General features: G+C 42.5%; 1 protein-coding gene across 2 annotated transcripts in view; it reads left to right on the forward strand.

Moving 5' to 3' along the window:
• MAN2A1 (mannosidase alpha class 2A member 1) overlaps window positions 1-22,282 on the forward strand; it is a 144,021-nt gene that overhangs the window by 21,218 nt on the left and 100,521 nt on the right. The window contains exons 2-4 of one of the 2 annotated variants that reach the window (XM_040986138.1): window positions 1,131-1,385; window positions 3,478-3,622; window positions 15,412-15,583. In XM_040986138.1, coding sequence (XP_040842072.1) covers window positions 1,131-1,385; window positions 3,478-3,622; window positions 15,412-15,583 — 572 coding nt within the window. Of the gene's footprint in view, window positions 1-1,128; window positions 1,386-3,477; window positions 3,623-15,411; window positions 15,584-22,282 lie in introns of both variants that reach the window. The other variant, XM_040986139.1, reaches the window with a different exon arrangement.

Raw genomic sequence — 22,282 nt, forward strand, 5'->3', positions numbered from 1 at the left:
CCCATATTTTATGCACATCTGTCTTCCCAGCATGTAACATTATGCCAGACACAGTGGGTGTTCACTCAGAAATTATCACTGAGTTTCAGAAGTATGACAGATATAGCATTGTCTCCTTGGTGCCGGAACTAGGAAGGGGGATGGTGGGAAGATAAGGGGGGTGCCTTTTTCTTCAGCTGGAGTGTCATTGTGTCTAACAAGACTCTGATTTAAGCAAATCACTTATTTGAATGGTGGGCATTCACACTTGGAGAAAGGTGGAAGAAAGGAGGGAGAGAGTGAGGGGAGAAAAGAGTGAGGAGAGAGACGGCGGGAGAGGGAGGAAGAGAGGGAGAGAGAGAGAGAGAGAGGTCTGCGGTAGAGTTGGCTGAGTCGAGCCAAAGCCACAAGCAGGAATGCAGTCTGAGTCTGCTGTGTGAGTGGTGGGGTGCACCTGCTTGAGTCATCCACTGCGGCCCCCCAAGGCGCACAGTCACCGGAAGGCTGAGTTGGAAATGGAGCCAGGACTTCAACTTGGGCACTCTAATATGAGATGTGGGCCTCCCAACTGACATCTTTATGTCCATGCCAAATGCCTGTCTTGAGACGGCAAGTCTCTTCGTGTGGGAATTAGCTGAGAAAACGAAACAGCTGCGCAGTGTAGCAGTCAGAATGACTCACGGTGTTCATGCTGTAGTCCAGGTAGGAGCTGAGGAATTGGTTTTCTATAGTAGTTCTTGTTTAGGAATTGTCCAGTTATATTAATATATTGCAAATGAACGATCCTTTTCAGTGTCATATTTTCTGATCCTTAAGAGTAACTTGAATCAGTTACATTAGAATAATGTGCTATCCAGAAAAAACAAGCAGTTGTACTTGGCGATGCCAGAGACCTAAAGATGTCTTGGGGTTGGATTGGGGGGAAATGGGAAACTGATTGGGGATCATTTTGAATTCTTCTGTGGCCCACTGACTACATCAAGATTGCAGCTATGGGGGAAGACTTCTGCTGAAAATTGGAGTTTGAAGCCGTCCGGCTCCTCATGCTTTCCTCCGTCCTGGTCATAATGGTGAAGAGTGATGGGTGAGTGGCTACCCTCTTGACTACATTAGTGTCTCTCACGTGGACACCTTTTTCTTTTCTGTTATAGGGTCAGCTCTCCATGTTGCAAGAAAAAATAGACCATTTGGAGCGGTTGCTAGCTGAAAATAATGAGATCATCTCCAACATTAGAGACTCGGTCATCAATCTGAGTGAGTCCGTGGATGATGGTTCGAAAAGTTCGCAAGGCAATTTCAGCCAGGGTGCTGGCCCTCATCTTCTGCCTCCACAGCTACCCCTTCAGTCCCACCCTGCAGACTGTCTCTTTGCTTCCCGGAGCGGAAGGCAGCATCCAGATGTGCAGGTGATGTATACGAAGGGTGATACAGGTTTGGTGGGTGTCTATTCTTGCTTGGTAAATGGCTTTAATTCTTCTCCCTTTGTAAAGTGATCTGAGTGTCAGATGCTCATTGATTTAATTTCTTTTAGTGGTAAAATTGCACAATTCATTGTTTTCCTTGCTGTTTTATACTTGTGTGAATAGGATGGTTCTGTATGCCTTTTGGGTCTTATTGTCTATAATGACGAAATCTTTAGAGGTTTAAGTTGTACCAAAGAGATTTTCTTGTTGTCTTTGGAGAATCCAGGAAAATCCCTGGTCTTTACTACGTATCTGCTGTGTATTATAGACTTCATATCATATAGGGCTAGGTATTTTTGCTGAATATGTTTTTGCGAAGGGGAAGGGAAAAGGGCATTCTAGAGCTGTGCTCCCCAGTGTGGGAGCCATTGTCACATGTTGACTTCTGGGCCCGCAAGTGTGGCTGATTTGACTTGAGATGGGCTCCATGTATAGTAATGAAAAACACAAAATCTGTTCAACTTAACATAGAAAAAGATCTTTATTTCTGCATCCATTAAATATGGAGGATATAATTTGAAGTGTGTCATTAAAATACATTTCACCTCTGTTTCAGCACTAGAAATTTAAAAATTGCTTATTTGGCTTATATTTCTCTTGGACATCCTTGTAGAAGATCATGGAGTTGAAAAAGGATCAGAAAGGACTTCTTCCTTTTTTAAACTCAGGGTGTGTTGTTCTTGACTCTACTATACAAACGAAAAGGAAGCTGTGTTTACCCTCTGGCTGAGAGCAGACATTAGAACTTAATGAGAAGACCTTAAGCCGGTGACTGTTGAATAAAGCTTATAACTCCTGGTATGGCTTTGGAGTAGGCCTTTTCCATTCAGAGGAGATGATAGAGTCCCAGGGTCATGGCTCACATGCCAAGGTGGAAGCTGGGGTTACTGGAACTAGCCAGGCTGCACACCTGCAACCTTCTGAGCCAGTATGTGATTAAGGTCAGATAGGATCAGACTCCTGTGTTTGGCTTGGATACACTGAATGTTGGTTTTGTTGTTGTTGTTAGGGCTCTGTTAAATGCTACCTAAATATTTTAAAATGCTGTCTTCAATGCTAAGAGAATGGGAAGATACTGTGGTTGTGATTCTACGCTGGACAGGCAGAATGACATAGCAGTCACAAAAGGCAGGATGAGAGAGACAACGAGGACAGGGAAAATGCCAAGGAAAGATCCAGGGGGAGTAGCATAGAGCTGCTTATCACTGTCCAGCTGATCCCTGGGGATTTCTGGGATAATTCTTGGGAGGAACATCACAGATACCATAGGAAGAGAGACGTCATTGCCTTGGAATCCTGTATAAACAACCGGTTTTCTATAGGTTGCTATTTTTAAACTGTTTTGAAACTCATATATATATTAAGATGTAGTTTTTGCATCCTGGATTAATCTTAACAGTTGTATAAGAAATTGTGTTCCTTGTCACATTAGGTATTATTAAGAATATGAAGGCTAAACGTAAAATCTGAGTGTTTTTTTTTCGTCCAGATTATGACTACATGGAATATTGCATTGGAAGAATAGGAAACATTTGGATACTTCAAAGCTACATCTCAATGTTAAGAATATTTTGTATTTTGAATGATTATGCCAAGTTGGCCCTGTTGCGTTTTATTTTAAGAATAAAATTAGTAAACGTAATACATGGCCGGTAGAAGAGTTACAGATACATTTTCATTCAGGAATAGATTTTGGAAGTAGATAGGACTAATTAGAAAATGAAGACAGTTCAAATGTAAAACATTCAAAAATGCTAAACTATTTGATCATCAAGGTCCATCAGATATTTTTTGTTCATTGTTGTAGTCCTATAAATATCTTTCCAGTTCAGGGAAGAAGGAACTGAAGGGGGTTTTCATCAGGGGTTTCCTGGCAGCAGAAGCAGCATTTTAAACCTTGGAAAGGGAGTTGCATGTTTTCTGCTTCCAATTTTCCCATTTGTGTCGCCAGCCATATTGTGTTCTTCAAAGCCGATGTGGAGACTAGCAGAAGGATGAATCGGTAACAGTGGCTCCCTGATTCTCTTGTGTTTAGATGCTGGATGTGTACAGCCTCGTTCCTTTCGACAATCCGGACGGTGGAGTTTGGAAGCAAGGGTTTGATATTACCTATCAGAATGACGAGTGGGATGCCGAGCCCCTGCAGGTCTTTGTGGTGCCTCATTCTCACAATGACGCAGGTAAGCCCCGTTCTCCGTGACAGCTGGAGGCCAGAAGCAAGAAGCTCGGAGAGGTCCATTTTCTCGGATTTTCAAGCCTTGTGCCTCTGACTTAATTGTCCTTGCCGTGTTCTCAGCTCATCATGTCGTGTGCCAGGGAAGGGTAGTTGTGTCCTAAGATGCGTAGTGATCAAGACAGGTTTGGAGACAGACTGTCCTACTCCTTGAAGGTCCTGAACGCTCCTCTTAGTCACTCTTTGAAAAGTAGTATTTAGGAGAATTACCTCTTGCCCATAAACTCGTCTGCTTGGAGAAAGGCAGGCTGATCGTGGGAAACCGAATCGTTCCCGTGCAGAAGCCGTGTCAGGTGCTGTAACAGCCTTGGCATCAGGCAAACGCAGGTGTGTCCCGCCTCGCGTCTCCGGAGTTACACGATTTGAGGCAAGCTATTTGATTCCCCTTAATTAACTTCCTTAATTACTAAGTCTCCCCCCCCCCGCCCTCCAGCAGAATTGGGACAATAGTGTCTACAGAGCAAAAAAGTAAAGATACAGAAATAGCTGTAATTATTGTTGTTCTTTGCTATTCTGTATGGCTTGTATCTATTCACTGATTTACTTAGTTTTGTGACCCAGAGAATGTTTTTGTTTGTTTTTAACTAGGGACATAATGGAAAATGGCTGCCTGTATAAGGAGACATTTTCGTGTGTGTTCCTGTGAGGCAGGCACAAAAGTGCAGGTGTAGGATTCGCTGCAGCATTCTTTTTGCAATGCATCACCGGAGACTGCTTTGAAAGGCCTTCAGTATGTGTCTGTACCTTTTCTCAGTGTGTGCATTTTGTTGTTCCTGTTGGAGGACCGTTCCTCATCTGGCTCCATGACCGGCGGTGTTCTTAACCTTAAGAGCCTTTTATCGTCTGGGTGTACTCTAACCACCAGCATAGAAGCCCTTTCTTTCGCTGTTACTGAGACGATGGATCTTTTCCTCATAGTCTGAACATGTTATGCAGCAAAGTCTGTGTGTGTTCCTTGCGCATGTGAGAGCTTGCCTGGGAATAATTTAGGTAAGGAAATGCTGACCTTCCTGGGAGCCATCCGCAGAGATGGAAAATGCATGCAAGCAGAATTGTTCCAGAAGCATGGGAGGAACAGTTGCTTCCGACTTGGGTTTCCCTGTCTGTGGCTGTAAGCCTTTCAGTTTCCAGCGAGTCGCTGTTGGTCTGCGTTGTACTCAGCTGTGGTATGGGCCATTTTCCGCTTTAGTCAGACATTGCTGGGGCCTTTTACAATCCAAACTGAGACGGTTGGGCACGACGAAGAGCCGTCGGGCCAGGGGGACCAGGGACTGGGGAGAATGGCCCCATTGCCTGTGCTCCCGCCACTGGGCAGCGTGGTCACCCAGATGCAGCTGTGTGTAAATACGACAGGTACAAGGTGATGAAACTCATCTAAAACCAATTCCTTTCATTGTTGACTGCTTGGAGCATCAGGTTAATGAGAATATATACATTTAGGGTCTAATTTTGGGAAAAGAAAAAAAAAAAACCTAGCCTTGTTACCTGGGCCGTACTTACGGGGAGGGCACACACTTCCCACCTTTGACCTGAGATTGTCCATGGCACTGCACCTTAAAAAAAATAAATCTCATATTTACTTTGGAATGTTCAGTTAGCAAGTGACACAGCGGAAAAACCACCTGTAGTTTTGAACTTGTCCGTCCTCCTCTCTGCCAATCACGTGCAGTTAATTCTCCTCACTTAATTGGGCGTGTGATGGGATTCCGTTGTATAATCTTCCATGTAGGTTTATAAATACACTTCAGTGTGACTTGCAGGACCTCCTCAAAGGAAAGTCAGCTCTCTCTTTGGTTTTTGTAAGGTCTGTATTATATTCTCCCCGATTCTGTCATCCTTAATTTCCACCCATCTCATTTCTTGATATTCTATAACAAATGGGCCCTTTAGTGTAACAGTCAAACCTGTGGTTGACCAGGCAGGGTGCCAAGTGCTGGACAGGGCTGGCAGTCACTCTTGAAGGCCAGTGCCACTGTGCCCAGGGAGGAGGTGCCTGCCTGTTGCTAGAGTTACACAGATGGGAACGGACATCAGAAAGCTTCTCAGTTTCCCTGTGGCTTCCGCTAGAGTGATGGCACGTGGCAGAGAACACGTGTCTCCTATTTATTCATGTGTTTGAGAGGCCTGTATATGCACGCTCGAGTCAAGGTGAGGGGGCGAGAGAAGGGATATGTCAGTGAGCTCTTCTTCATCTGCTAGTTCAACCCCAAATGTCTGTAAGTGTTGGGGCCGGGGCAGGCCAAAGCTGAGCCCCGAGACTCGCACATGGAAGGCAGAAGCCCAGGGGGATGGTCTGCTGTCTGCTGGGATCTGCATTGGTGAGAGCCCAGACTCCGAGCTGGATGTCTAGGCCGAGTCCTGGGATGTGGGATACGGATGCCTTCCGTGTCAGGTTAAGTGCCTGCTTCCTCGTGTCTCCTTTGGAACTCCAACTCTTGGCAATCTTTTCGGCAGCCGGCCTTGGCCTGATCGCTTTGTAAGGGCTGGAGCTTTGTCTGGCGAACCGTGTGTCTGGAATGCTCACTGTGGTTCAGACATACAGAAGAATGAACCAGGAGTGACTGATGGACCACGCTTGCTCCTTGGCCCATGGTCTATTTATTTATTTATTTTAAACATCTATCCAGGTGACTGCTGCTGTATGCACCTTCAGAACAAAAACCAACAAGCTTATTCAGCAGGGGCTCTATGATCTTATGCTAACAGCAGAAATCTGTGATCTGGCTCGCTACTCGTGGTCTGGGAAAGCAGTGGAAGATCACTGAAGTGTCTGGTGCTCTGTGCCCACAATGGAGACCCAGAGGAAGCTTCCAGTTCTTGGCTTTGAACCATTCCCCCATCATGCTGTAGTGGCCATTTGGAGTGTGAACCAGCAGATGGAAGTTCTCTCTGTTCATCCCTCTCACAGCAATTCTGACTCTCAGGTTAAATAAATAAATCTAAAAAAGTAAAACAAACCAGCAAAAAACCCAGGAATCTGAAGTCCTTTGAGGACAGGGTTTGGCCCTGCCTTTACAGTTTTCTGTGTTCGGCTTGTAGTTCCTGCTGTAGTTAGTGGGTGGTTCTGCAGGAAGACTCAACAACTGTTCTAGACAGCAATACAGGAGTCAGCCTGTTGGGTCTCCTAGCAACCACAGTGGAATCTTTTGTCTCAGTAAAAGTTGTTAATGACCCTTAACCCTCAGGCCGTTCTCCACTTGAGGGAAGAAAATGGTCAGAAATAGATCCTTTCAAATTAATGCAATTCTTACTATCAAGCAAAATGCTAGAGGAGAGAACTCACCGAGCGTTCACAGTGATTTATGGTGATTTTTTCCTTGTCCCTCATGCAAGTGGAATACCATAAAGGAAATTTTTATGTGAAAAACAGCCTCCCTGAGGTCCTGCAAAACCACTCTTTGAATGTGGGGCGAAGAGGAAAAGCTGTGTACTTGCCTTCCAGGTCACCAGGCCACCCAGTGTGAGCTCCTTGTGGCAGGTGCGCTTAGGCAGTTGGCTTGCTTCCTAGACAAGAATCGTAGAAATGCAATGGCATTTTCTGCAGCAACACTTTAGAATGAACTCTAGCTCCTAGTTTTCTTTCATCAGTGAAACTTTGTCCATTGCATATAGAAATTCTTTTTACAGATTTATTTATTTGAAAAAGTACAGTTACGAAGAGAGAGCGAGAGACAAAGAGATCTTTCATCTGTTGGTTCATTCCCCAAATGGCCACAGTGGCTATGGCTGGGCCAGGCTGAAACCAGGAGCTAAGATCTGGGCCTCTCACATGGGTGCAAGGGCCCAGGCACTATGGGTCATCCTTTGTTGCTTTCCCAGGCACGTTAGCAGAGACTTAGATTGGAAGTGGACAAACTGGAGCATATGGGATTCCTGCCCTGCAGAAGTTGGCTTAATCCCTTAAGCCACGATCCTGACAATTTTTAAACGATTACCATCTTCAGTCCCCTAACTTAAAAAAAGTCATATATTGCTATATTTTTATGCAGAGGTTTTTCTTTCTTTTTTTTTAGACTGAGATGGTAATTTTTCTCAAGGAAAGGTAAATTTCTAAATACGTGTCTATCTTCATAACATTGCTAATTATGTCTTCTTCTAGTCTGTAAGTACATGTAACAATTGTCATACAGCATTTAAATGGTTTACATGAGTGAAAACAAAATTGGAAGAGAATTGTTTGAGTTCATGCCGATAACTTTGTCCTGCTTTGCTTTTGAAAAGTTTTGAATCATGGAGCATGAAATTAAATGTTAGTTGATTGATACATGTTCATGTTGTATTTAATAAGCTGATTAAAACACAATTACAGCACCTTTGTATCTATGATCTTAATTCTTTGCTTTCCACTAGTTTAGCTGCCGAAATACTCAATTTTCCTTCGAGGAAATCGCCTTGTGTAGGGAGATGATAAGGGCACACTAAATGGAAGGTTGGACAGCATATTGTTAGTTAGGTAATTTGTAAAATGAACATTAGAAAATAATCCCCCATGTGGGATGACTCTGAAATAGAGGGAAGGCCAAGTGACATGGGAATCGGTGTTCTTACATGTTTCTACAGGATTTTTTGGCACCCCCTTTTTTTTTGGTGTATGTGGGAGTCGCAATGTAAACGTTATTTTTGATCATTTCTGTTGGAGTGTTGGCAAGCGCACACAGATTTGGAAGACTGCTCTGGCCAGCGGTGGTGATGAGCCTCCTGGACATCCGGCTGCCAGAGGCACCTGCTGGCTGCAGTGGGATGATCGTGAGGAGAGTTCTGTTCACACAATCAGCGTGGGGCTCCTTCTTTCTTCAGATTTAGCTACTGTCGTATAATATAAAGAGGATTCTTTAATTGTGCCAGAAAGTCAGAGTTCCTGGTGCTAAAAACTGTGTAAGGAGCAGGTGAAATCTCTCAGGGCCTGTCCTGAATGTGACTTGTAACATACTCTTTACTAAATTTTTATTATTTATCTAGACTTTAACTTGACTTGTTGTATTTTATTTGGCAACCTTAACTGCTGAGAAGATGACATTTGTGAGTTACGTACTGACATAGATCTCCCAACGTCTTTTTTTTTTTTTTTGGAAAGAGGTCTCTAAAATTTGTGTGTTGAGATTCCTTCTTAGAACAAGATAATTGCTTTGGTGTGAGCTCTCACTGGATATGGTTTCTTGAGGAGCACACCTGTCGTTTTACTCCTAGGAGACGCAGCCGGTTGTCCAACATCTCCTGATGCCCCTCATCTCGTTATCTTTATCTGTTAAGCTGGGGGTAAGGTGGTGCTTTGGGTAATATTCATATGCTCTGGAATTTACCATGTTCCAAGCACTGATCTTGGCATTGTGCATAGAGTCCATCATTCCACTCAGTGGCTTCATGGGAGACTTCTGTTATTGCTATCAGATCATGGTCAGAAGAGAGCAGAAATGATGTATATGAGCATGGCAGGGCTGGGTTCGAACCCAATGCCTCTTGCAGTAGAACCAGAACTACAACTCATTCTTCCAGCTGGTGTAGCAGGGTAAGCCATTGACTGCAATCTTAGCATCCCATCGTACAGACACTGTATTGCTTCTGATCCAGTTCCCTGCTAAGGAACCTGGGATAAGTGAAAGATGGCCCAAGTGCTTGGGACCATGGCACTCTCATGGGAGCTCCTGGCATTGGACTGGCACAGCCCCAGCTAGTGTGGTTATTTTGGGGGAATGCACCAGCCAATGGGAGATTCTCCCTGCGTGTTTCACTCTCTGTCACTCTTTAAATGAAATAACTAACAACTACTTAACTAAATAAGTAAATAACTAACTAAATAAAAAACAAAAACTCATTTCTTTATTATCTCTTGCTTTAGTGGAGAGGCAAATCTTGGAGTGTTGCTAAGGCGAAAACCACCTATTTCATTTAGTATTCATGATCATAAAGATTTTATTAGCTTCTTTCAAAAAAGGTGGACATCTCACTGCATTATTTCCTGCCACTTTTTGCCTGAAATTTTCCTAGTCTCTGTTTATTAAAATGGATGTCTCCTTAAATACTACATTCATATGTGAGGTGGTTAGTGGTTTTCATTCTTGCTGCATACAGTGCTCCTCAGTTTTTACAGTGTTTTCTTCTGGAAATGTTGGAAAATTTGCTCAGTATTTGGGTAACCCTAAAGCTGAGTAGGTAGGGCTGGTATATTGGTGTAGACGTAACTTGATGCAGCAGCATCCTGTACCCAAAAAACCTGGATTTGAATCTGGCTGAACTTCTGATCCCAACTTCCTGTTGATGTGAAACAGCAGGTGGTGGATCAAGGAATTGGGTTCCTGACGCTCCTACGGGAGACCTAGGTTACGGCACAGGCTACCTTACTGGCCTGTTGCAGCTCTGGGTATCGCAGGCATATGGAGAATGATCTAGCAGGTGGAAACTATGTGCCAGTCTCTCTGTTTTTCTGTCTCTCAGACTTTCACATATAGATGCATGAGATAGGTATGTTTTTAAAGGTGAAGTTCCCTGCTTTACTGACCGTGCCATTGTTTTTTCTCTTTTTACTTTTGAGAATGTCTCATACACATTTTTTTTTTCTTAGCTCAAGCGATGAAGCTTTTGGGGGATGGCTTTTTGCACTGCTTTCAGTCTTAGTGGATGCTTATAAAGGAAGATGAAATACTTTTGAAGGGGGGAGAATAGCTTTTTAGCCCAAATTTCAGAATTACTTCAGTGTTTTTCTCCCAGTCACAGATATCAAATGTCATGGTATGCAAATCTTTTAAAAGATACTTAAGAAAGCATCCAGTAAGAGGTCACAATTGCAAAGTACCCATAATTCACAGCTGCAGGATGCACAAGCCCTCAGCTGTCCTAATAGTGATGCAAATAGCTTCTTGTGGAATGGGGCAAGGTTTCTAGTGGCAACATCTGAAATGTATCGAATATAACGCTGTATCAGACATTTTAATAGATGCAAAGCCACAGTACTTAGAAAAGTTTCAGATGACACAGAATTATGTGAATGAATGCTTAGATTATTTTGAAATCGGGAATTCAGAAGCAGTTGGAAGAACCGGCAGGTTTATAGAGCTCCAAAGATGCCGAGATCTCTGGGTCACCCAGTCGGCTTTATTTTTGACTCTGTCCCAGTCTCCTAGAAGCCTCCATGCCTTTCCAAGGGCTCTTCCTCTTTGCCCTGCCCCTCATTCCCCTTAGTGCTCTGCATTGTAGAGCCAGCAGCATGTTGGAAACACAGTTTTTCAGTTTCTGCTTCATGCTCTTGGGAGTTATTTTTGAAAGCTCCGATCAGAAAACCCTATTTCCTTTCGCCTAAGCCTTCCATGGGAAATGAGAAATATGCAATGGCTTTTTTAAAAATGATGAGCTTCCACCTGTCACACTCTTTGTTTCTCATATACCCACCTTGCTCTCTACCATACAGCCTTTCTCAACTGCCTCCAGCTCCCTAAAACTAACACGCCCCATCATGGGCTGGTGGTACAGTATCTTCCCCAGGTGCTGGCCCTCTGGGCTGGAAATTGCCCCCTTGCCCTCTCTCTAAAGGATGATGAAGAATCTCTCTCCAGGTCTTGCGGTAGCCCTTTACCATGTCTTTGTTCTCCCAGCATTTTCTTTGTATTTTCTCTGCAGTATCTGTTTTCGTCTCGCTTTACTTTATTGCCCTGCTCTTATTAAATGCTCAGTTCACGTCTGAATGAATAAAGTGCTACATTAATTAAGAGTCGTTTACAGTTTATCACAGGAGATAAACAAGCCTTTAACTTTTACTCGAAATGTTGGAGTTAAAATTAATCAGCAAATTTGGGGAATAGTCATACCAATGAAAATTGCACATTGTCCCATAAGTATAAAATTAGATATTGCAGTTGAATATTGAGAGACTAATAAATGATGGAAGAAACTTGGTGATTATTTGTTGTTAGAGAATAACTTAATTACTGAAGAAAGGGAGTTTAAAAAAATGAACCCTCTTTGTATTTATTTTTAAATCTGATTATTGGCACAATAAGATGGAAGTAAAGCTTAAGTTGCTTGCTTCAAATCTTCATTTTTAATAGGTTACTTACCTGGATGTAGATATTTGTGTCTCAAATCTTGTTTTTCTAGAAGACAGGGTATATCAAACTTGTGTTCAGAATTAATGTGCTCAGTAAAAAGCTACTGTTTTAGCAGCCGAAATTGCTAATAGTTTTAGACAATATTTTTTGGAGGGAGGGGTGGTGATGCCTTCCTGGGGCTGGGTCTTTTATATCCCAAGGGGGCTGCAGAGCCTTTTAAGATGCAAATATTACAGGAGCTTAAAGGTGTTGAACAAAGGTGACTAAGTTAATCTTAAGGACAGACTGAACAAGATCACGCAGGTAGCGTGGCATCTTCCACATTTGGTTTGATTTCTGTCAGAGTAATAAGCTTGCATGTAGATTCCCACACCCGTTTCTCAGTCTGATTGGCCCTTAGCTTTGTCCTGAAAATCCCTATTGGATTCCTACTCTTGTGTATTTGCTGCTGCTAGATTCACAAGAATTGGCTGCTTTTAAGTCTAGGTTATCGTGTATGCCTAGGCCGGCTGCTCCAATGTTCTGAATCTGAGGCAGAAGTATACGGAAGTTCACATTGCCCTTGTCTAAACTCTCCTCTAAGACCTGGCTCTGCGTATCCCAGAGCAGAAAGGACTGCGTGCACGGCTGGAAGCTCTTTTCACATCCCCTATAAACTGCAGCCTCTGGCCACAGGTGCTGGAGGGTGCTGCTTGTGGCGTCCGGCCTCCGTGGTGGAAGACTGACTGTGGCAGGCTCTGGACGTTGGCTTGGTGCTTGGGACACAGATTTCCGGGTCCTGTTCCTCACAAAGTCTGGCCAGGCTCTGGGTGAGCAGGTTCCCTGGCATTGTGGATTGATCCCATGGAATACACTGTGCACAGAGGAAGACGGGGGAGATCTTTCCAGATCCAGGGTTCAGGGCTAGAAGGGCTTTAAGGTCTTTTTATTTTATTATTTTTTTAAAGATTTATTTATTTTTATTGGAAAGGCAGAGAGGAGGAAAGACAGAGAGGAAGATCATCCATTCGCTGATTCACTCCCTAAGTGGCCACAACTGCCGGAGCTGAGCTGATCCGAAGCCAGGAGCCTGGCGCTTCCTCTGGGTCTCCCATGCGGGTGCAAGGTCCCATCTTCCACTGCTTTCCTAGGCCACAAGCAGGGAGCTGGAAGGGAAGTGGGGCAGCTGGAATTAAAACCAGGGCCCATATGGGAACTCAGGCATGCAAGGCGAGAACTTTAGCAACTAGGCTGTGGAGCTGGGCCCCAGGTCTTTAAGGACTTAATGTGTTTGCCCTCAACGAAATAAAATCAAGTGTTGCTTAAGAGGCTCAACCAGACCTCCACATCGTGTCTAGAGCTTTGGGTTATGAGAAAAAACATTAGGTTTTAAAAAAGAAGTTGTGATTTGTCAGTGAATAATTAGGAGGTATCTGATTATTGTTGCACATTGAAAATGGGTGGTCAAGTTTCCAACTTTGATTTTGATTTTATAGCTTAAAAAGTGCTATTGAATTTGGAGTTTTTGTGTTGTAGACCCTCTAGTTCAAACTTTCTCTTAAATATTTCTCCTCTTGCTTAAAATTAGTTCTAGTTCTCTTATGGGTAGTCATGTTGTTGGAGTGAAAAAAATAAATGGAAAGGTGTTCTTAAGCCAGTTTTAGTCCTGATTCAATTTCCAGTGCATTCAAGGAAAAGAAAAAAGCTGTGAATTGACCACTTAAGTAAATTAGTTTGCAGCCCCATATCCTCAGATTATTAAATCTAGAGATAGGCATCTAATTTTATGTCACAAAATCTCATCTCTTACAACTACTCATAAAATACCATCTCTGTGATTGGCCTCACGTTAATATACAGTTATAGTTGTTACAGTAATTTGAAACAAAAGATCCAATTCAGCGAGAAAGGGAATACTTGATTACTCCATTGTATAAGAGCAATAAAATCTAATTTGCTGTCATATTACTCAATATTGAAAGCTGCAAGAGACTGTCCTTCAGTTCATTCTTCATTAATTGTCCTGTGTTGTCGTGGCATTAGTGTCTATTCTAGATGAGTTTTAGTGGATGCTTTTAAGTTGTCATCTCCGGGCTTGTATTTTGGCTCATGTAAATTTCTTTGACATATTTTCTCTCTGATTGTTGAAGGGCGAATGAAGTGTTGAAAGGAAAATGGGTTGATCCTCCACTCTGATTCCTTCATGCACTCTGGTGACAGACTCGTCTTTGAGAAGGTCTTAGTTCCTTACAGATTACAACTGTTGAAAATACACAGCGCTGCTTTTAAAAAAAACCTACTTACTCATCTTCACGAAGGCTAGACTTTGCAAAATTAACTTTCACAGGCGATTGCTAGAACTTATTAAAGAAATTTTAGGAGTATTCTGCTGTCCATAGTTCTGTAATAGACTTAAGAGTTTTAACCTTTGTTAAAATTCAGATGAAAGTATATGTGGTATTTTAAAGGCAATAGTTCTAGCAGCCAGCTACGTAACTTATCTGGGTCTCATTGCACTTATAACATGGAAATACATTTGATGTACTTTGGAATTCAGTTGTCTTGCAATATCTGGGTGTTATATTTAGTGTAACAGGTTGCATTTGGCATAGTGATGGTCATTGACATGGGAAGGCCTCCATGTTGCAGGCTTTGGAGTGGTAGTAGCACGCCTTTATCGCAGGCTTGTGTTAGTTTGCTAAAGCTGTGTAGACAAAGTCTTACAGACTGGATGGCTTGAGCAACGGAAATCTGTTTTCTCATTGTCAAAATATTTATATTTTCCACCACAGCGTATTTTTATTTTTAACTCTTGCCAGCAAATATAGCACGTCATTGAATAGCAGCTTATTCATAGATGGGCGAAAGACACAGCCGTCGGGAGCCCTGCTCTTGAGTTCTGGCTGGCTGAGGTGTGAGGTTGCGGAACAGTGCAGCCTTTAGCTGGTATCAGTAGAAACCCTGCTCCCCTCAGGATTTCATCACGAAGCTTAGGTGGTTTTCTGGAGGGTCCTCTTTGCTTCCTCCCAGTAAGGGTGTAGGTTTTTGCTCTGGGCAATTGAGTGCTCTGCCGGATGGCTTATGTTTGTATCTGAGGGGGTCATCTTATGAATATTTCTTAGATGCAAATTGTAAATGTCTGAAAATTTCCAGAGTATTAGAGAAGCAGTGGGAAAATTAAGAGAACTAAGTTGTCAGCAGGTATAGTTCTCTTTTGAAAGAACTTTACATGGATTTACTATTGAGATAGCATCTGTTTATGCCTCTAAAAAAATACACGTGAAGAACGAATGACCTTTGGAAACAAGTGCCCGATGGAGGGCAGAGTCCTCTTATTGTTGTGGTTTTGCTTGCTTTTAGTGTAGCCCGTATTTGCTTTTTCGTTTTTCTTAGTTGAACTTGTTTGTTGGGTGATGAGTTTCAGATGTGGCAGGTAGATAAAATGTTGATTCCAACATGATGAAGATATTGTTGTCAACTTGTAAACTCTGACATTTCTTAGCTTAGGGCTGTGGCAATTGTTAAGTCTCAATAACTTTCGAAGTTGTGCAGTTTTCAAGAGTAGTTGCGGTGTTAATAGATTTTTGTGTCTCATGTTAGCTAGGCATTGTTTGATTGAAAACACTTGCTAATTTTTAAATATGTCTTTATATGAATGAAGGCTCTAAGGGTTTGTAACTGAACCAGACCTTTCTGATGTATTTGTGTCTTACTTTAGGTTGGTTGAAGACTTTCAACGACTACTTTAGAGACAAGACTCAGTATATTTTTAATAATATGGTCCTAAAGCTGAAAGAAGACTCCGGTAGGAAATTCATATGGTCTGAAATCTCCTACTTTTCAAAGTGGTGGGACATGATCGATACGCAGAAGAAGGATGTTGTTAAAAGGTTTGTTTTAAAACTTCTTTGAAATTTAGTCAAATAGTCGAGGGGATGCCATGAAACAAATGTTGACTCTTCAGAAGGCAAAAACTCTTTGATTGCTATCTGAAGCGTAAGGTTCTCTTGCCTGTTCTTCTTTCCATTGATTTTTATTTGGAACTTTTCCCTTTGAAATTCAGATGCTCCAGCTTTGTCCTAGAAATGTAATTGTCATGCCAAAAGGGCTTACTATTTTTAAAGCTCTTTCTAAAGCATTTTATCAAAGTGACCCCTGGAAAGTTCATCAGACTGTATTTTTCGAGCTTCTCAATGGAAATGTTCCAGTTTCTCTGCTTCTTGGCTAACAGTATAAATTTTGAACACATTGGTAAATTTTGATGGTTCAGAATATTTTAATTTGCATTTTGATTGAAAACTGTGTTGCATATTTTCACATATTTATAGGCTAGTTTTTTTTTTGTGTGTGTGTGATTTACATGACCCTGCTTTTTCTGACTGATTTTTAGGAAAGTGTGTGTGTATGTTTGGTGTATAAAAATGTGCCTGTTACATACTATAGTATTTCAACTTTATGTTTCAGAACTATAAACAAGAGAGATTAACAGGTAAGTTTATTTTGGTTTAGAAGTTCCAAATCCGTGCGTTCAAGAAGGGAGTCTTTGCAAAGCTCACAGAAGGTGCTTATTGTAAGACAACTACATGGATTTCAGTTTTGTTCCATAATAAGCTTATCTTTTGATTTGTCTTTCCCACAAACTTTCTGGAATAAATCTTCATATATATTCCTTGCTCCTTGTTTTTCTTCATATCCTTACTTTCTCCTAAACTTTTGTGCTTGATGTAAATGGCCAAACCTATGTATTGATTTTACTTGCATATTGTTTTTGTTATATTTGAAGTGGTCTTTTACAATCTAAAGGTCATTTTCCATTTTTTCCCCTTGATTTCTAAACTCCATAAATTTGTTCTTCAAGATTTTGTTTCTTAGTTATTTGAGAGCAGAGGAATGGAGAGTGGCAGAGGCAGAGGGTGAGGACTGCAGTCTGCTGGTCACTCCATGGCTGTGGACTCAAGAGTTGATAATGACCATGAATTGTCTCATTTGTTTAATCCCTATGGGGCGAGTACGACTCTAGATACTTTATAAATTATTATTAATAATGCTGTAAGAGGTCTCTGAAGTAGGTGTTCTGATTGTCTTCTCACTCTATCTTCGGTCAACAGTGGTCTGGGTTATCTTGCTAGGGTGGGGAACCCTTTAGTTCAGGCTGCCTAGCACAGAGGCTGTGCTGTGGCTCCTCCTGAGAATGAAATAGTCCAGTCTGTCCTACTGATTGGAAATGCCATTTTATGGTATTTAGATATGCATTGATTTCTGGATTTCATGACCTGTGCCCTAGGCTTCCCAATTGGTTGGCTGATTGTTATTGCTTTGTATATTTCTAAGTAAATGACAGTTAAAGTCTCCCCTTACTGTATTTGAAGAAATGTTTTAATGAGTGACCATTTAGTTTTCACTAAGAGAATTTGTTAAATTCTTTCTGCTCTATCCAAAAATGAAATCTCCTTGGATTTTGGTAGAAAATGACATAAACATGTAAGGGCAATTTGGGGGAATCGGTTTCCTGTTGTATTTATTGAAGGGTTTTTTTCCCCCAGAGCAGCTTTATGGTGGCTGCATGGCCGGCTAGGGAGGCACCGTAAGTGCAGGCTAGGTGCCACGGGAGTACCAAGAGGACCCAGTAACCTCTGGTGCCAGAGGGTCTCACCACTCTCCTGGCTGCAGCCGTGTGTTACCGCAGGTTCTGTGACTGCTCGTCCCTGTGGTTACCCAGGACAACCCGGGAAATCGAAAATGTCAGGAAACATACTTTGACTTTTTAAGCTGAAATGTGCGTTGCTAATTTAGATTAATGTACACAGGTGGCGTATGTGTGTGCATCTGTATACGTATACGCATGCTCACGGAGCCAAACAGAATGTGTTTCTGAATCTATAGCTTGGCGCTGACTGCCAACTAGTTTGTAACCTTTTAAAAGTAAGAGCTTTCTGATAATATGAAGCCATGTGGAACTGCTGTTTCTTTTTTCTAGTTCTTTGACTATGTTTTAAGCTTTAAGATTGATTTTCTTTGTATAGTGGACACTATTCACATACAAATAATAATGTACATTTTCTAAAGTTATAATGTTAAGAGATTATACTTAGATTGTTCTGATGTTCAAAAATATATGCTTTTTGCATGTATCCTTTTTTATGATCATTTTGGGTATCTTTTTTTCATCTTCATTAGACTGGCTAAAACTTTTAGCTATTTTTGTCAGTTTTTGCCTACCCTGTTAACCTCTTAGAGCCTGTTTGTCTTTTACTGTGTCTTTTTTTTTTTTTTTTTGCTTTTGACCTTTATGTTTTCATCTTTGATAATTTCTTTTACTTGCATTGACTCATGCTAGATGTGTCAGTCCATTTGCATTAACAAAGAAGCCGTCTGCATCTGTGTTTTTGCCTTTCAGCAGTACTCACTAGCTTTTACATTTCAATGTCATTTTCTCATTATTGCATGTTCCCCTACATAGTCGGACACTCCGCTAACTCTTTGCTGCTTGAGTCGAGGGTGGCCGAGATTTTCAATTTGTAAGTGCTATTTTTTTTCCCTGGTTGTTCTTGGTTACAAATAGCTTCAGCACCCTATGGCCACGGGCTGTGGATGGCACACTTTGTGGCCTGCAGTTCACTGGTGAACGTGGGTGTTGGGAGCCCATGTATCCTGGGCTGCTGGGGAGTGGCACCGGCCATTTCTGCCTCCTGATGGCACGTAGCATGGCAGGTGTGGATGGCTGGGCCTTCTAACTCTTGGTAAGAGGAGGAGCTACTGCGTGTCTGGGGGTGCGTCCGCAGCCCCGTGTGTTTCTGCATCATGAAATCACGGTTTCCTGTCTTTCCTGAGTTCCTCGAGGATTAAATCGTACAGAAGCCAAGCAAAGTGTGTCCCCTAATGTTCTCAGTCCTTTGGGAATAGACTCCTGGTTTGAGAGCAAGTACTTATCACAGAGTTGACTATAGTTACTCCTTACTCTGTGGCTTCAAAGTGTTTTAGTTTTTCTTGCCTGGTCCTTGTCATGGACTCACTCACTCGTGTCTCCAATTCCTGAGCACCTGCTGTGGGGCAGGGACCATGGAGTGCTGGCCACCCCGGCTCCGTACTTATTTTTCCTTATCACAGGTTGTATATTTCAGCATAGACACTTGACTGTCTTCTCCTTTTTGTGCCAAACACTGACGTCACCACCACACGTAGGTTGTTGTTTTGTTTGGATATACCTGGCCTGTGCTGACCTTTTTAAAAATTTTTATTTTTCATTTATTATTATAATTTTATGATGCAATTCCATAGGCTCTGGGATTTTCCCTTTCCCCACGTCCAATCCACCCCCCCCCCACCAAGTCCTCCCAATGACACTGAGTTCTCCCTCATCATTACAACAGCATAGTTCCTCATAAACGGTTCATGACAGTTTATTGTCCGTTGTGGAAATGGACATTGGCAGAGTGCAGCATCCCATTGTCAAGATACATCCCAGAGTTTCGCTGGGAGTCCATCCTCGATCCGGAAGTAGAGATGCACGCCTCTCCCTCTCCTCACATCTAGACGTGTCAGTCTCCACTCTATGGTCACTGTAACTCCCCTCCAGTGGAAAACCAGAACAAAATCAACGACAGGAAGAAACACAGAACTTTGTAATTCCGTGAAGTTAAACAACATGCCACTGGAGATGACAGTCTCCATTACACGGTTACTGTACATCCCCTGTGCTGACCTTTTAATCTGGAAATCTGGAGAGCTGATTTGTGGTAGTAGAAAGGCTGGTACTGGGCCAGCTGCCAGAGTTTAGGTACTCTCTGCCTCGGTTTCTTTATTTGTTGAATGGGGGTGGTGTTGGAACTTACTTGATCCCATTTTTGTGTGTGTGTGTGAGGATTGAAGTCATATAGATAAAATGCCAAACACAGTACCTGCTGCAATTTTTAATCCCCAGTAAATATCGCTGTCTTACTGCTTCAGCTTCTGTTGGCCTCTGAGTAGTGCTGTCAGAATTTTTTAGTTGTGAAGTCGTGTTGAGAGCCTTGTTTCGCAGGGAGAATTTAGGCATATCATTTATGTTTTGTATATTAAAAGAGCCAGGGGAGACCACTTTGTTCCCTCTTACGCTCATACGCCTTTAGGATATTTTAAAACTGTATCCATGGAATTCTACATTTTCAGCAAGTTCTAAATCTAGATTAGTGTAACTTTCATTAACTTCTCTATCCACCAAAGTGCTTCTTTTTTTTTTGAAGATTTATTTTCATTATTTTTTTTTATTGGAAAGGCGGATATACAGAGAGGAGAGACAGAGAGGAAGATCTTCCGTCCGATGATTCATTCCCCAAGTGAGCGCAAAGGCCGATGCTATGCTGATCCGAAGCCAGGAGCCTCTTCCGGGTCTCCCACGCGGGTGCAGGGTCCCAAAGCTTATGGGCCGTCCTCAACTGCTTTCCCGGGCCACAGGCAGGGAGCTGGAAGGGAAGTGGGGCTGCCGGGATAGAACCGGTGCCCATATGGGATCCCAGGCGTGCAAGGCAAGGACCTTAACCACTTGTGCCACCGTGCTGGGCCCCAAAGTGCTTCTTAAGCTTATGTTTTTTGTATTTACTATTTGACTACTGCTTTGCTTTTTTTTTTTATTAATTATTTATTTTGGAGCCTGTTTGTTGAGATTCTAGTCTTTCTCACTCCCCCCCTTTTTTTCATCATTATTGTTTACACTTATTTGCCGTATTCACTACACAGACTGGAGGAGGGCATATACATATGTACATATGTTAAAGATCCATTCTCAATTCAGTACTTTCCGATACTGAATCTGTTTTTTCTCTGGCAGGCGGTGCTTGGTTTTAACTTTACCTCAGTGGTTTTGATCATTGTAAGTTTTGGTATTTCCCTTTTTAGCCTATCCCTAAGCGTGCACAGCCGCATCCATACCTGGAATTTGTCTCAACACAACATACTGTGACCGACAGTGAACAGTTGGCTGGCCAGCGGCCAATGCATGGGATTTCCTCCTCTGCAGGAAAGTTGAGTGCCCTGTCTTCTTGCCCTGGGTGCCCTAGCCAGCTGTGACCTGAGCTGAGTTAGTCAGCATGCTGTTCTCCAGGGTTTTGCGTTGGACCCTGGGGATTTTTGCATTGGGTTTTTGCATTGGATCGTGGGTTGAGCTCCCAGGATCCAGCAGCTAGGGAGGGTGCCCAAGTTAATGCAGGATTAGGAAGGCCTCATCTCTTGAGTTTTTCTTGGGTGGAAGGGCTGTGTCTGGAGCTGACTTTTCTGCATGCAGCTTGCTCCGTGTGGCTGCCCTACAGTGCAGAGCCCAGCCCCTGCAGAAGACAGTGGGGCTGGCTCACTGTGAGGTTTGATGAGGTAAGCCTGTGGTCTCCCTCCTGTATTTGGCTGTGTCAGCAGTCCATCCTCTGCAGCCAGTGGGCACAGCACTGGGATATGATGAGGGTCACACAGATGTGGGGTGACTGAAGATGGGCACTGTGGTTAGATCTGTCCCAAGATTTCTGCATTGTCCCAGCGCTTGACCTTCCAAAGTAAGGGCCACTGCCAGCATCTTTGAATTCTCCTTTTCTGACTTGGGACTCCATTCTGGCTTCCATGCAAGGCACCTACAAACTGATTCCTGTGGGATTCTTTAGGTTTTCTAGGCACTGTATCTGTCAGAAATGCTGCCTGCCTTCTAGAATGTGGCTGCCCTCTTCCTGAGCCTGTCTGGGTAAAAGTCCCCTTCTTTCTTTCTCTCTCTCTCTCCTCCTGTTTTTCTCCTGTTGGCCATTTTGCTTAAGTTGAACTGTATAACATTGCTATTATCTGATTATTTTCCTGCAGAGAAATGGCATTTTTGTATGATTCAGCTGTTACTAAGGATAATAAGAAAAGGGGGTGGAGGATGTGAATTAGAACCAAAAGATTTCCAATTTTTGAGAGCCTGGTTTCTGGCATTGGGAAATATTCTAGAATATAGGCCTGAGCTTTGGTATCATTCTGCTTAAACATCAGTAGTTTTGTGGGCATGGTGAGGCATTGAACTTCATTGATATCCAAGACTTGCTGAGATTGTCTCCTTCCTGGCTCTAATCATTCACTTTTGTTTATTTATTGCATGAACTATGGCACTATAAGAATAGCATGTCTTCCCTACTTACTTGAAGAAAATATTCATAATTGCATTTGCCTAAATTATGTATTTTGAGGAGAACCTCATAGGTATTTAGACTTATGCTATTATTTAAATCTTAGCATGTGCCAAAGGGATTGCTAACAGCCTTTTTTTGTTTTCGTTTTTTTGCTTCTATTCTGTAATGCTCATGCAGTGGCTTGGTTCTTCCCGTCTTCGAGATGAGCTATGGATTAAACATCTCTCCTTAAATTTGTGAGGTCGCTGATGTAGAGCCAGTTCCTTGGAAACCCTTATTGTCCCAATCATTACCAATTGACTGCAGGAACTTAACAGAAACATAAATCAAGTGGGCTCTGTGATGTATGCCAGTGCAGACTTGTTGGGTTCTTACGCCCTCTGTGGCTAAGACATTCTGCTCTAGAAAGCTTGGAAAAGGGAGACTGCAGACTGGTGCCATGATACAATAGGCTAAACATCCACTGCT

Source organism: Ochotona curzoniae, unplaced genomic scaffold (genome assembly GCF_017591425.1).
Source record: "Ochotona curzoniae isolate NIBS_2020 unplaced genomic scaffold, NIBS_Ocur_1.0 contig_4501, whole genome shotgun sequence".
Taxonomy (NCBI): domain Eukaryota; kingdom Metazoa; phylum Chordata; class Mammalia; order Lagomorpha; family Ochotonidae; genus Ochotona; species Ochotona curzoniae.